Source organism: Brugia malayi, assembly GCF_000002995.4.
Source record: "Brugia malayi strain FR3 genome assembly, contig: Bm_027, whole genome shotgun sequence".
Classification (NCBI taxonomy): domain Eukaryota; kingdom Metazoa; phylum Nematoda; class Chromadorea; order Rhabditida; family Onchocercidae; genus Brugia; species Brugia malayi.
The window spans coordinates 44728-59763 of record NW_025062302.1 but is presented as its reverse complement, the minus strand read 5'-3'; the positions used below and the strand labels follow the sequence as shown (position 1 = coordinate 59763).

The 15036-nt window shown below is 30.3% G+C and overlaps 2 protein-coding genes across 2 annotated transcripts; one reads left to right on the top strand and one right to left on the bottom strand.

The window, feature by feature from the left end:
- Window positions 1-571: 571 nt before the first annotated feature.
- On the bottom strand, window positions 572-2012 carry Bm17154 (Uncharacterized protein; the record flags this gene model as incomplete). Its single annotated transcript, XM_001902742.2, has 4 exons — window positions 572-658; window positions 1140-1199; window positions 1422-1574; window positions 1839-2012. 4 exons carry the CDS (start codon window positions 2010-2012, stop codon window positions 572-574), a joined length of 474 nt encoding a protein of 157 aa, XP_001902777.2.
- A 6281-nt stretch (window positions 2013-8293) lies between these two features.
- Window positions 8294-14051, top strand: Bm17153 (Uncharacterized protein; the record flags this gene model as incomplete). The annotated part of the gene is made up of 4 exons (XM_043082921.1): window positions 8294-8395; window positions 8933-10177; window positions 12210-12915; window positions 13915-14051. The coding sequence occupies 4 exons, from the start codon at window positions 8294-8296 to the stop codon at window positions 14049-14051; spliced, it is 2190 nt and encodes a 729-aa protein (XP_042938855.1).
- Between the last annotated feature and the right edge of the window lie 985 nt (window positions 14052-15036).

The window sequence follows — 15036 nt, the reverse complement described above, 5'->3', positions numbered from 1 at the left end:
CCACCTGCTGCATAACCATTTGCAACCACCATTTACTGCAGCTACCTGCTGTCCAACCACTTACAATCACCTGCTACGTAACCACTTGCTACTGTTGCTACCACTTACAATCACCTGTTACGTAATCATCGGTACTGTGCGTGTAACCACTTGCTGCGTAACCACTTGCAGCTACTTGCTACCACTGCAATCATAAGTAATTTTTAGCAAATGGTTAGTTACAGTAGCGAGTGGTTTCTTATATTTATTGCAAATTATAAAACATTTTCTCAAGTTTATTCATCTTTTAAAAAAATGGAATGCACTTAGTTAAATGACTCAATTGATAAGAAAAACAAGTATAAATTTATTCTTTCTGAGAGTCTCAGGTAATCTAAAGTGTCTTAAAATAATCAATTGATATGCAGCATACTAGCATTACCAAATCCAAATATTTATGCACCAATTAAAACATTAATTTTTATAAAATTACAAAATGCAGCGAAAAAAAAAAGACGTAACACTAAATCGAAAAGTACTAAAAAGCACTGAAAATAATAGTATGAAATAGGACTGATAATCACAGAGACAATCATACTGACGAGAGTACCTTTGTCTCCAAAATATTCACCTGCAAAAAATCTTCCCATGGTTTCTCCCATACCTCCAATGTCATCACCTGAAAAAGATTAGAAAAATAGTTAATACATAATTAAAATGTAAAATAAATGCTAAATATATGTTTTGCAATAACTGATCCATTGCAAAATCTACTACACTCAAATTAATTAAAAGAAATAATTTAATGCCTTGTGCAAGTCTCACATAAGTACCTTTTGGCAAGTGCTTACATCCTCAAAAGTGAATTTTACTTTCAAGTTCGTATTTCAAACTATTGTCATCACAGTTTGAATGAGAACATTGATCTAAGAATGTTCTACTCTGCCATGCCATATAACACAGCGCTTCGAATATATTTCTTCTCTTTCAATTTTACATAGTGAAAGCCCAAAACATAAAGCATTAGAGAAAAAATATCATTAAGATTAGATTCATCTAATTCAGGTCGATTGGTTCATTTCCGAATCCAAATGTTACTTACAGTCAAATTATTTCAATGTCAACATTTTCACTTTATCTTGAAATTACATGCAACAAACCTGATCCGGATGTCCTTCCAATTTTTTACATGTTTTCAAGTTAACTTGCTCACTTGCACTCTGAAAATTTAACTTTTCAAGAGACATGCAAAGTGCTCTAAATGAATATTTCAAGTTTCATTACTTTGTTTTCAAAGAAATTGTTCTTCTTTTTTGCTTCTCCTTTTTCCTCACCACTTTCTCTATTTTCCTATGGCAAAATGTCACCTTCAGTCATTTCTCATTAGGATTCAGGAAAGCTAAAGAATATTATAAATTCCGAAATTACCACTAGAAGCATACTTTTTTGCATTCTGATCGAGCAACCTGTACTTCCATCTTATATTTCACACCGGCGACAACTTGAGATGAAACTTTTAGCAATTTGATTGGCATCAAATGGTACTCATCGTTTGATTGTTGATTTACTTTAGTTAAAACATTTGGCAATAGTTCCTATGCAAATAGAAAAACATAATTCTTATAATTCGTACAGATATGTCAAATACCCCAGAACAAAAATTTAACAGGAATTGGTAAAGACATATATACATGACGGATAAATTAGACGTAGGAACGTGAACGTGAAGTAAAAGATGTAATTGACTTATGACATTTAAATGTTTATAAATTTAAAGCAAAATATTTACTTAAAAAAATGATAGAGTGTTTGTGTAGGGAAAAAAAATGAAAAAAGCATGAATAAAAAGAGGAAATAACCTGTATTTCATTGTCATCCGGACTGCATTCTTGCCATCCTCCTATTAATACCTGCTGACCAATTTGTATGTCTGTCTTGGATTCTATATCACTGGCTCTTTGCAAAAAGACTAATGCTATCGCAATAAACAATAATAGAAGTACCGCCAATGATCCATCTCTTATTGACAACATCAAATTATTCGGTTCGTTTTTTGGCTTTGTTTACTCAGTGGTCTAGATGGAAATTTTTTATAGAAGGGAAAAAAAAATAAATTGTTTCTGGATTATATACTATCCGGAATGTATTTCACCGAGTGATATGTTTTTTCCGGAATATTTTTGCATTTATTCAAATAATATTCTAAGAGAATAATTATTTTAAGCTTAATTCATGTGAAATGTATTTATTATGCGATGTGTCGTAAAAAAAATTAAACAACAACACTTTACGAATTACAATTGGGTGATTTGTAAATAATAAAAAAATCAAAAAATTGATTAATTTGACAATTTTTCAATTGTTTATTGAATAATTAAATATTCACATAAATGCATGCAAACATACATAATCACGAAATGCGGAATAATAGAATCATATTTAGAAATAAAATCTGAAAAGTGTTCGGTGATATTGTTCAGATCACAAAACAAAAATGACACGTTTCTAGGTCGATTGTCAGACTAACTGCTTATCACTAATCTTTTTTATTCCATCTTTCTCGATTCAAATGTGGTGAGTTCTTAAGTTATTGAAGAATTCGACGTTTTCCGGTATGAAATGAATCAAAAGAAGGGATGAAATTTACGGAAATTTACACTTCGAATTTTTAAAGTCGACATAGTTTTTTACTACTAACACTACTGTTACTCAGATAGTTATACATCAATTTAATAACATCATTGCCATTTAAATGCTAACCGCATAAAACAGTGAACTTTTTAAGCCTAAAATCTAAAATCTCTTATTGATTATTTCATAACTTTTGGATAAGTAAAATATTGAGTAAATTGATTATTTTCATAACTTTTGGATAAAATATAGTGTTTGCAAGATGAACTGTTGCATGCCTAAAGTAAGTTCTGAAATAAAACTCAAAATATTTTTTACTCAGAATCATAGTATTAAATAAAACAAAATGAAAAAAAAAAAAAAAAAATGTTACTAAAATTCTTTGAAAATATTACTATAATGCTAATTTACAGATACATACATAGCTAAATAAATTGAAAATGGAAATCAGTTCAGTAAAATTTTTAAGTTTAAAAATACCACCATAATAAATAGTTGTTGTCTCAAACATTTCCATTCTCTTTCACATATATTTTCAGAAGGAAAATAACGCTATTAATGCTTTTAGAATCGAAATTTCACCTAACCGAAAGTCCGAATGTTTGGCCATCTTTCATAGTCTATCATAATTTAATTAGCAAATGAATGTTTTATCTCTCTAAAATTATAGTTGAGCCAATAATACCTGATACTACAAAAGTAACGCAGTTTTGACGAGAAATTTCCCAGACTCGATGGACCAACTTTGGATTAAACATCAATAAACAAAGCCTAAATTAAGTAAAGACAAGAAAATGATGGCAATACTTCACAAAATTTTTTTTTTCTCAAAAAAAGAGAAACTATATAATACTTGTTTTAGAAAAAAAAAGTTTTCGTGCTTTACAAAAAATAAGAGCATATTTGTGAAAAAGCATTCAGAAGGAATATAAAAATTTTTCAAAAAAAAGAACTCCAGTATTTTAAACTTTTTTGTAAAGCACGAAAACACTTATAGCATTGATAATTGCAATGAACCGATGGAATTAGTTACTTATAAACGTGTAATTAAATAAATTAGAATTGAAAAGATTAGTATGAAGACAATCATAGCAGATTACATCAAAAATGATCTTTCTAACACAAAATGATCCAACTTTCTCTCTATCGTATAGTTTATTAAATTAAAATGAGCATGGCAAACTGAAATTATTCAGCTGCTCACACAATTAAACGAAAATTTTATCCAATCTTTTTCAGTTTGAAAAGCTTGCATGAAATATTTGTGGGCTAATCAATTTTTTTTAAAACTAAAATTCGACGCAATCTAATAAAAAAAAAATGATATTTCAGGCCATTGATTTGCAACTAAACTTTCTAGGCATTTATTTGTCCATATGTTAAAAATAAAAGATCAAAGTCCTCGTGTTCTCAAAAACTTCAAAATTTATCAGCAGTAGAAAAAAGTTAGTACAACATTTAATAGTGACAGACTTATTTATGATTTCAGTGTAATTAAATTTTTTAGAATTAATTTATTAACTTCAGAATAATAAAAACGTAGCAAAATGAAAATGTCATTTAAAAAGGTATTTTGTTATTCGAATAACTCTATCCATATCACTTCTATTGAAATCAATTTTCAGTTGACAAAATTTAATAGCAATAAGCTTATTGTACTGATATTTCTTCTCAAAGCGAAGTTTTAGATTTGTTAGTTGTGTAAACGACACATCTCTTTTGCTTTATTCCATAATTAATTGAAAAAAAAAAAAAAAAAATTACGTGAAGCAGATAGGAAATAAGAAAAAAAAACAAACAGTGAGAGCACAATGTTAAAACCTTCCAACGGGCGCTCATGTGAATAAGAAATCTCAAGGCTTCCTTTGTCTGGCGGAAATGTAATAAAAGAAAAACACAGGTGAATAATGAATGGTAAATATAGCATCAGACTTTTTCACCCACATATATGAATTCTACAACAAAAGTTCGAGTTTATAATTTTGAGTTTAAAATCAGTTCAAGTTTAAAATCAGAATGAAAATGCTAATTTACCTCATAGACATATCAAATTGATAAGCTTAATAAGTAAGGCTTAGGAAAAAATATGCAGTCAACAAGAATGACAGAATTTTCTTGTGGAAATAATAATGAACATTTCAAATCAAATTTTGAGTTCTTATGCACTGAGCTGCAGTTACAGGCGGTAATATCTTTTGCAGAAAGCGACACAGTTCAGAATATTCCATAACACGACTGTTTCAAAGAGATATGAAAACATCGAATACATATGGAAAGCTATAAAAATGTTGGATTAAAAGAAATCATTCAAAGCAAGCTTCAATTAATTTAAAGTTTTAAAAATTGAAAATTAAACAGTCTTCCGAAAATTCAATACAATTATTTATTACTATAATCTGTACAATTATTATTAATAATAAAATTTTCGTAAAATCGTAAAATTTGACTTATTCTTTGACTCGATACAATTTGTAGTTTTTGACACTTCTGGTTCGTCTCTCTAAACGTTCCTTCCATTTATTTTTTACGTTCTCGGAACCATCTATTTCCATAGGACAAAGCATAGTTATTGACCGATCAAACTGTTTTCCATTAAGTATTTGTATTGCTGCACTTTTTATTCTTCTATCCTATTCTCGGTTAATTTTTACTATCTTTGCTAATTTACACATACGACGAGGGTTCATTTAATAAAACTATTTCATTTTCACGTGAAATTCCTTTTTTTTTTTTTTTTTTTACGAGATTTTTTTTTACCAATCTACGAGAGATTAGTTCTTTTTGTCTATGTTCTTCTCTAAGATATGTAAGGTATTCTTTTCACAAATTCCAAAAAAACTCTAATGTGATAAGAGTACTGGTCCACTATTTGACTAGTTTGTCCTTAATCCTTAATGTATAAGAAGCATATTCTCTTAATTAATAATATCATAATTGGTTAGCATAGGACTACCGAAGTTACGTAAAGCACTAATGCGTCAGTGGCCCAGCGGCGGTATGCAATGAGACTATTTATATTCTCTTAGCGCATACCCAAATGTAGCATAGGAGTAGATTACTTTTCCAAAACTTGTTCAGAATTGAATTAATTTCCGGTAAGGAATTATGTTCCGTAGCCAGGATTATAATATATATTAATGAAGCAATAGGTGAAATGAAATCGATTGAGCCTATGACTCTATTCATCAAAGCCTATGTAAGTTAATGCTCGGATATTAAGCATTCCTTATCTTTGCTATTAGCGTTATCAATTCTCTTTCTTTTAAAAGTTTTCTTTCTATTTTCTTCCATATCATGCCCTTTGCTGCCAAAAAATAAGCGTTTTTTTTTTTTTTCATAATAATCTTGAATAAAAGTTGGAAATGATGGCGTTATCGCTTAGGACTAGTTTCGTTAAGCAATTAATTTTCGAAAAATATGCAAAAAATTTTCGGCGGATAAGTTTTCTGTCGTTTCAAGATGTACTGCTCTGGTAGTAAAACATGTAAAAAGAGCGACCATCTTTTAACTAGATTTAATTAGAAGAGGACTCAAGTAATCTAAACCAACTTGTTCGAAGGTTTTATTCTGGTTTCCGGTAGATTTGGCATTGCTGGCAACTGTTCTAAAAAGCATCAAAATTATAAAGATACAATTCGCTTCACTGCAATCCTTAATTTCAGTATTAAAACGAAGCTTTTTTTCAGAGAAAGTATATGAAATATATTTTGGAAATTTTTATACTCAAATTAACAATTTTATGGATTAAATCAACGAAAATTTTGAAGTTACTATTCTTTGTTTTCTTTACTCATGGCATTCAATATTGAAAATATGCAAAAAATTGGAACTGAAAAATTGATCAAAATTAACCAATTTCATTTTGCAATTTATTTCTAGTTGAAGCATAGTCCTGTCATCCGTTAGAGCAAGCAATAGCTTCTCGGATATTTCTATTTCTAGGTTCCTGATTATTTGAGTTCAGATTAACGTAAAAGAAGGAAGTGAAATGTAAGATGTTATGTAAATACGAGAATGGAAGATTTTTCTAAAAAAAAGAATTTAAAATAAGGTTTGAGATGAGAACACTTTTTAATAACAAATAACAGTTGAAATCAGTAATCAAATTGAATTTATTTGTTACTAAGAAATGTAGCGCTACTGAGTTATCCAGTCGTATTCTTTATTAAAGATGAACATTTTGCTGTCCAAATAAATCTCTTTACTTTGTTTTTTTATCAGATTAAATTGGATAATTCTTAAGAAATTAATAAAAATAAAAAAAAATGTAGATGTCTGCACTTCATGAATCGGTTGGATATGATTTGGAATATGCTCGAAGGTTATTTCAATTTTTTTTACCTTTGTTTGACAAGCCTTTCTCATTTGGATAAATTTTTCCTTTACATCTTCAATTTGTCTATCCTGAAATCAGAAGTTCATAAACTTTTTCATCGTCTTTTTGTTTTTTTGGAATAGATTTTTAGTATCTTAAATGTTTGCTCATTAGGCATTAAATGATAGATGAATTATTCATTTTTAAAAAGTTTGCTAAATCGTCTATTCATTGACTGTGGCAATTTGGTATAATTGGTCAAAAATACTTCAGGTGGATTTCAGTTGATTGCATTATATATCATTTTTAGTTATTAACTTATTCAATCATTGATAGCGAATAGTTCATTATTCGAATAAATAAAGAAATTGACTGTAAGGTAGCAAATTATTCTGAATAAAATGATTACCATTAAATATATTTGAAAATCAAATTCAGAAACAAGCAAAGTGAATTCCGCATTATGCGGGTATTCAATATAAGAAAGTGGATTAAAGATGAATCATTAAAAGCATTTTCTTATACGCAGTTCAGCAAGTGATTTGTTTTACCTTCCATGTGCTCATTTGGATGATGAATTCCTATATTTAACATAAATCGACTTGGACAATGTTAAATCAAGGTTTGAATTTGTCAAAATGATCCTGACTTATAAACAACTGTTAATATCTTCCTTCCACTATTTTGCAAGTCATTTGAATTTATTTAAATTTCAATTAAAAAAAAAAAAAAAAAACGAAAAGGACGTATATTAAAAATGTATAAATTACATCTTGTCACATCTTTTAGGAAAAAATTGAAGCCTGTCCTTAAGTTTAACTGTCTGGAATTGCAGATAATTCCAGTCCAAGCATACCGTGTGAAGCCATTAGGCAACCCTATCGGTTACACAGCTATTAGATGTCAAACTGATGGTTTTCCGTTCAGCATTTAAGTTATACCAACCACACATTGTGCAACGTTGCTGATTACTGTCAGTAAATGATAGGATCATTACCATCGCCTTTTTTCTTCATATTTTCATTGCAATTGGCATTTGAAAAGTTTAAAAGTATTGGAAATCATCAATAAGAATTCATTTGACAGCTATCTACATCACATGGTGTTAAATATGAAAATCGTAAAAAAAATTTAATAACCTAATTTGCACACAACACAAAGCAAATTTAAAGTTGAAACCATTTAGCATTTATAAATCAACATTACCAATTATAAGAGATGCAGCAATGTAATTTTCCATTCTTTCCAATATTCCCAAAAATTTGAAAATGTGGAAAAATTGAAGCGAAATATAATAAAATTACAAAAAGTGTCATAACTGCTTTGCATAAATTATTTATAACAATAAAATACAGAAGCTGAAAAGAAATGATTCAGTATAAAGGATTAAGCAGTAGTGCTATTATCATTTTATTATACATTATTATATATTCTATTATTATTGCTATACATACGTTATTATACGTAGACGTAAGTTATCAATACACGTAGTTTGCCACCCCCATCTGAATGAGAACTTATACATGCGATTATCGAACAATATCTAACAGAATTGATCGGTTGGCCTCTGTCACACTCTCCTACAATTTTCATTCAGTAGTTTTATTTCATTCATTTCGACAGAAGACGACAGAAGATTACCTCTTTTCAAACTTTTGAGTTATGACAGGGATTTTGGGATTAGATGATAAATTTGTCAATAAACTAGTATATATTTAGAAAAGCATTTACTTGAAGAAATATCTCCTTTGCGCATTTGTCAAATAGCAGCGACATTATTCTTTAGAAGCAACCGTCAATAAATTTGAATGTTTTTTAGAATTGGCAACAAATTATTCTCATTGACATGCATTTCATCTATTTATTCTTCTTTGTCTTCCAATTGAGCAATATTCGAAACACAGTAAGTCCACATAAAGTTAAAAAAAAAACAACATAACACCACAATACCATCGGCATTTAAATTTTTCACAGTGATTTTTCATTGATAATTTCATATCATTTAAGGTAGCGCAAACGGAACAAACAGAACCGTTGGATTTATCAATATCAAAAGTGAAAGAGGAAGGAAATAAATCGCAAGGCTTATCAGTGAAAAGAGTGAGTGATGAACGAATTAAACCGCGACGACTTGTTCCAATCGAAACACTGACGGAAGTAATTGAACCAGAAAAAGAAAGCACAGGAAAGAAACGGCGTTGTGATATATGTCAAAAGGAAATAACACATATGAAAAAACATGTGATGACTCATACTGGTAAAAAGCCGTATAGTTGTCCAGTATGCAAGAGAAATTTCACTCAATTCGGGCATAATCAAAAACATATGATGACTCATACTGGTGAAAAGCTGTACAGTTGTTCGATATGCAAAAAGAATTTCAGTCGGTCCGACAGTATGAAAGCACATATGGTGATTCATACCGGTGAAAAGCCTTACTGTTGTTCGATATGCAAAAAGAATTTCAGTCGATCCGACAGTATGAAAGCACATATGGTGATTCATACCGGTGAGAAGCCGTACAGTTGTTCCATATGCAAAAAGAATTTCGGTGATCTCTGTAATATGAAAAGGCATATGACGACTCATACTGGTGAAAAGCCGTACAGTTGTTCCATATGCAAAAAGAATTTCACTCAGTCCAGCAGTATGAAAGCACATATGGTGGTTCATACTGGTGAGAAGTCGTACAGTTGTTCCATATGCAAAAAGAATTTCACTCAGTCCAGCAGTATGAAAGCACATATGGTGGTTCATACTGGTGAGAAGCCGTACAGTTGTTCCATATGCAAAAAGAATTTCGGTGATCTCTGTAATATGAAAAGGCATATGACGACTCATACTGGTGAAAAGCCGTACAGTTGTTCCATATGCAAAAAGAATTTCACTCAGTCCAGCAGTATGAAAGCACATATGGTGGTTCATACTGGTGAGAAGTCGTACAGTTGTTCCATATGCAAAAAGAATTTCACTCAGTCCAGCAGTATGAAAGCACATATGGTGGTTCATACTGGTGAGAAGCCTTACAGTTGTTCCATATGCAAAAAGAATTTCACTCAGTCCAGCAGTATGAAAGCACATATGGTGGTTCATACTGGTGAAAAGCCGTACAGTTGTTCGATGTGCAAAAAGAATTTCACTCGGTCTGACAGTATGAAAAAACATATGATGATTCATACTGGTGAAAAACCGTATAGTTGTCCGATATGCAGGAAAGGTTTCATGCATAAACACCATTTGCAGACTCACATGGTAACTCATCAAATGAATAATAGACTTATCACTGTATGATAAGCAGTAAAGATTTTCAGGCTAAATGCAGATTGAAATTGCATATGAAGAATCATTAAAGCTTGAGCACTTTAAACGGATGAAATGCACTCTGCTAATTCTGTTATTGTTGAATATTTACTAATTTTTTATGACAAATTATTATTTGTTCTTTGATCGTATATGCATACTAATATCTTTTTCTTCTTTGTTATTCTTGCAAATATGTTTTTTAATGTTAACTTCATCTAATGGTTTCATTTGCATGCTATGCACGAAAAATTTGAATAATAGTATCGCTATGACTACATTAGTAATGAAATGGAATTGCTCATATGTATTCCTCCGATTATTGAATTCGACTATTGAATAAATGAAATGAAAATAAATTTTTGGGAACGAATCTTCTTAATCACAACATATCATTTTATAAATTTGTTTAATTATGCGATCTACGACAGAGCGTCAAACATATATCAGAGAGTGACTAAATATTTATTCGGCATTCAACAAAGTATTACAGATGAAAACCAGCAAGAGATTTGAAGAGGCACATACAATATCACAACTGTTTAAACTATTTGCACTGACTGAAATATTCTTAAAACCATAATTCTCACTTCGATCATTTATGTTAACAGATATCCCAAAAGTTTTACCAACCGAATTAATTTTATTTTTTTGTCGCTGCGATGTCACTCATTGCACCCGTTAAGGAATCGCCATGTGATATATATTTGACCTTTTCAATTTTATTGCATTATTTATTCCAGATTCTATTTACTCTTTTTTTTTTTGCGTGATGCAACTGTGTCTACCAATACTGTTTAATTGCCTACTTGTAATTAATTAAATTAATTGACTAATGTCAGAAAATTGATAGCGCAAAAGAAAGAAAACAACGGAGGAAAAGAAAGCGACAAGAAACAAAAGTGATTAGTTTCGTGGAGCAAAGGATTTGTTTTGAATAAATAAAGCTTTTGGATTTTGAAGGAAATCTGGGAAATTACTACTGATATTTATTTTAGAATTTGAGGATAAAAAACAAATCAATCAAATCATTTTAGTCATTTGTATTCACAGTTATCTCAACCATTTTGTAATATCATATGTCCATATGATATGCCTTCAGTTAAAGGAAACAAAGGACGTATGTTAAATATGTTAGAATGTGTGCAAGAAAAAGATTGGAAAGATCTGTTGAAATCATTTAGCATTTATAAATTTAACATTATCAATTATAAAAGATGCAGCGATGTAATTTTCCATTCTTGCTAATATTCCCAAAAATTTGAAAATGTGGAAAAATTGAAGCGAAATATAATAAAATTACAAAAAGTGTCACAACTGCTTTGCATAAATTATTTATAACAATAAAATACAGAAGCTGAAAAGAAATGATTCAGTATAAAGGATTAAGCAGTAGTGCTATTATCATTTTATTATACATTATTATATATTCTATTATTATTGCTATACATACGTTATTATACGTAGACGTAAGTTATCAATACACGTAGTTTGCCACCCCCATCTGAATGAGAACTTATACATGCGATTATCGAACAATATCTAACAGAATTGATCGGTTGGCCTCTGTCACACTCTCCTACAATTTTCATTCAGCAAGTTCTGTTTCATTCATTTCGACAGAAGACGTTACCTCTTTTCAAACTTTTGAGTTTGGAATTAGATGATAAATTTGTAAATAAACTAATATATTTAGTATAAGCATTTACTTGAAGAAATATCTCCTTTGCGCATTTGTCAAATAGCAGCGATATTATTCTTTAGAAGCAACCGTCAATAAATTTGAATGTTTTTTAGAATTGGCAACAAATTATTCTCATTGACATGCATTTCATCTATTTATTCTTCTTTGTCTTCCAATTGAGCAATATTCGAAACCCAGTAAGTCCACATAAAGTTAAAAAAAAACAACATAACACCACAATACCATCGGCATTTAAATTTTTCACAGTGATTTTTCATTGATAATTTCATATCATTTAAGGTAGCGCAAACGGAACAAACAGAACCGTTGGATTTATCAATATCAAAAGTGAAAGAGGAAGGAAATAAATCGCAAGGCTTATCAGTGAAAAGAGTGAGTGATGAACGAATTAAACCGCGACGACTTGTTCCAATCGAAACACTGACGGAAGTAATTGAACCAGAAAAAGAAAGCACAGGAAAGAAACGGCGTTGTGATATATGTCAAAAGGAAATAACACATATGAAAAAACATGTGATGACTCATACCGGTGAAAAGCCGTATAGTTGTCCAGTATGCAAGAGAAATTTCACTCAATTCGGGCATAATCAAAAACATATGATGACTCATACTGGTGAAAAGCTGTACAGTTGTTCGATATGCAAAAAGAATTTCAGTCGGTCCGACAGTATGAAAGTACATATGGTGATTCATACCGGTGAAAAGCCTTACTGTTGTTCGATATGCAAAAAGAATTTCAGTCGATCCGACAGTATGAAAGCACATATGGTGATTCATACCGGTGAGAAGCCGTACAGTTGTTCGATATGCAAAAAGAATTTCACTCAGTCCAGCAGTATGAAAGCACATATGGTGGTTCATACCGGTGAGAAGCCGTACAGTTGTTCGATATGCAAAAAGAATTTCGGTGATCTCCATAATATGAAAAGACATATGACGACTCATGCTGGTGAAAAGCCGTACAGTTGTTCGATATGCAGAAAAGGTTTCATACATAAACACCATTTGCAGACTCACATGGTAATTCATGACATGAATAGACCTGTCTACCAGTGTACTGTATGCAGTAAAGATTTTCAGACTAAATCCGGTTTGAAATCGCACATGAAGAATCATTAAAACTTGCCCAATTTAAACAAAATAAATGCCCTCTGCTATTTCTGTTTTGATTTTTTATATTCTCTGTATCGATTTCATTTACAAGTAATCTTGCATGCTGTGTACGAAGAACTTGCGAATAAATATCGCTATTGTTATATTACTAATGAATGTAGTTGATCATATGTATTCCTCCCTTGATTATTATATAAATGAAATAGAAATAAATTTCTGGGGAAGAAAAGAATCTTCTTAATCATTTCATAAAGCTATATAATTATGCGATCTACAGCAGAGCGTCAAATTTATATCAGTGAATGACTAAATATTTGATCGGTAATCAACAATGTATTACAGATGAAAATCAGCAAGAGATTTGAGGATGCATATACAAAAGCATATCTAACTATTTGTACTGACTGAAATATTTTTAAAACCATTAACTGTCACTTTGATCATTTATGTTAACACCTGTCTCAAAAGTTACTTTTTTCCTCACCGCGATGTCTTAATTGTACCTGTTAAGAAATCACAACGTGACATATATTTCATTTCTTCCATCAATTCCATAAAGGAAGTTATTGATTAAAAAGACTTCCCATGAAAATGTAGAGGAGATGACTTAAATGCTTTATTAACCATATTATTACTTTAACTAAAATTAATACCACTTCTTCACTGAATATTAATTAATAATGATATTTTTACAATTAACTTAATCTTGCCATGACATTATTAATGCACCTAATAATTACACAGTATTAATGAATTTAATTAGTGATATAGGCTAAGGTAAAAAATATGTAGTCAATAAGAATGACAGAATTTTCTCGCGAAGTAACAGCAAACACTTCAAATCAAATTTTGAACTGAGCTACAGTTGCAGACGGAGATGTCTCTGGCGAAAGCGATATAATTCAGAATATTGCACAATTTGACTGTTTCAAAGTAGATACGACAATTCAACTGAAACATAAAAATATCACATACGTATGGAAAGCTTTATTGGTTGCATGTGGCTAGCATGTTTACCTTAAAAAAAAGAAATGTACTTAAAGTGAGCTGATGACTTTTACTAGGACTTCCTCGTTCAAGGGAAATAATTGCAATTCCCGATTAAAAGAATTTCCATCCCCAACAATTGTACTAACAAATACAGAAATGTCAAAACAGGTTTAAAGTTTTAAAAGTTAAAATTGGAAGGAGTAGGAATGGAAGAATGAGGGATCAATCCCTAAACCTAAAATACATTTAAAGTATTATTAAGCTGAACATAGCAAGAAAATTTGGAAGAAATATAAAGTCAATAAATAATCCGACAGTTTGATTTACTGATTTAAAAAAACAAAAAAAAAAAAAAATATTACAGAAGAAGAGAAACTGAACAAACGATTTAGTAAATAAAAGAATCCACCAAAGTACATAATTTCCATTCCAAATAACTACATTAAAAAATACAAAAATGTGCTAACTGTTATGCGTTCTAAAAGGATAAGCGTACCCTAATCTTGTTGAAAAAGCAAGATGACCAGTCACTGTCATCTTGCTTTTTCAACAGCATAGTATAGAGAATTCTTATTTCCTACAGGCTATCTCTCGGGAATTTCGTCTCTCTGAAATTCCTCTCGGAAATTCAACATCATGGAAGAGTGAAATATTTTCTGTATTTATTGCTTTCTATTCACAATTGCATGGATTTTAGAATTTCAGTTGAAAAAGGTATTTCATTCACATTCTTTTTTATATCCTTATTTATAAAATTTTTCATAAAAATTAATGGAACGTTCCTTTCAAGCAATCTAAATCATTTGGTTCTTGTTTTTTCATATTTGAATAAGTAATGCATTTTTCCTATTCTCGAAAAAAAAAGAAAAAAAAAGTAGTTCTATACATGGTCTTCTCTATTAGAGATTTTCTTATAGTTAAACATCTAATAATTTCCTACTGGATGTAAAAATGGGAATTAAAAAGACTGTGTAAAGGAAAATCGGATTACAGCGATTGGAAG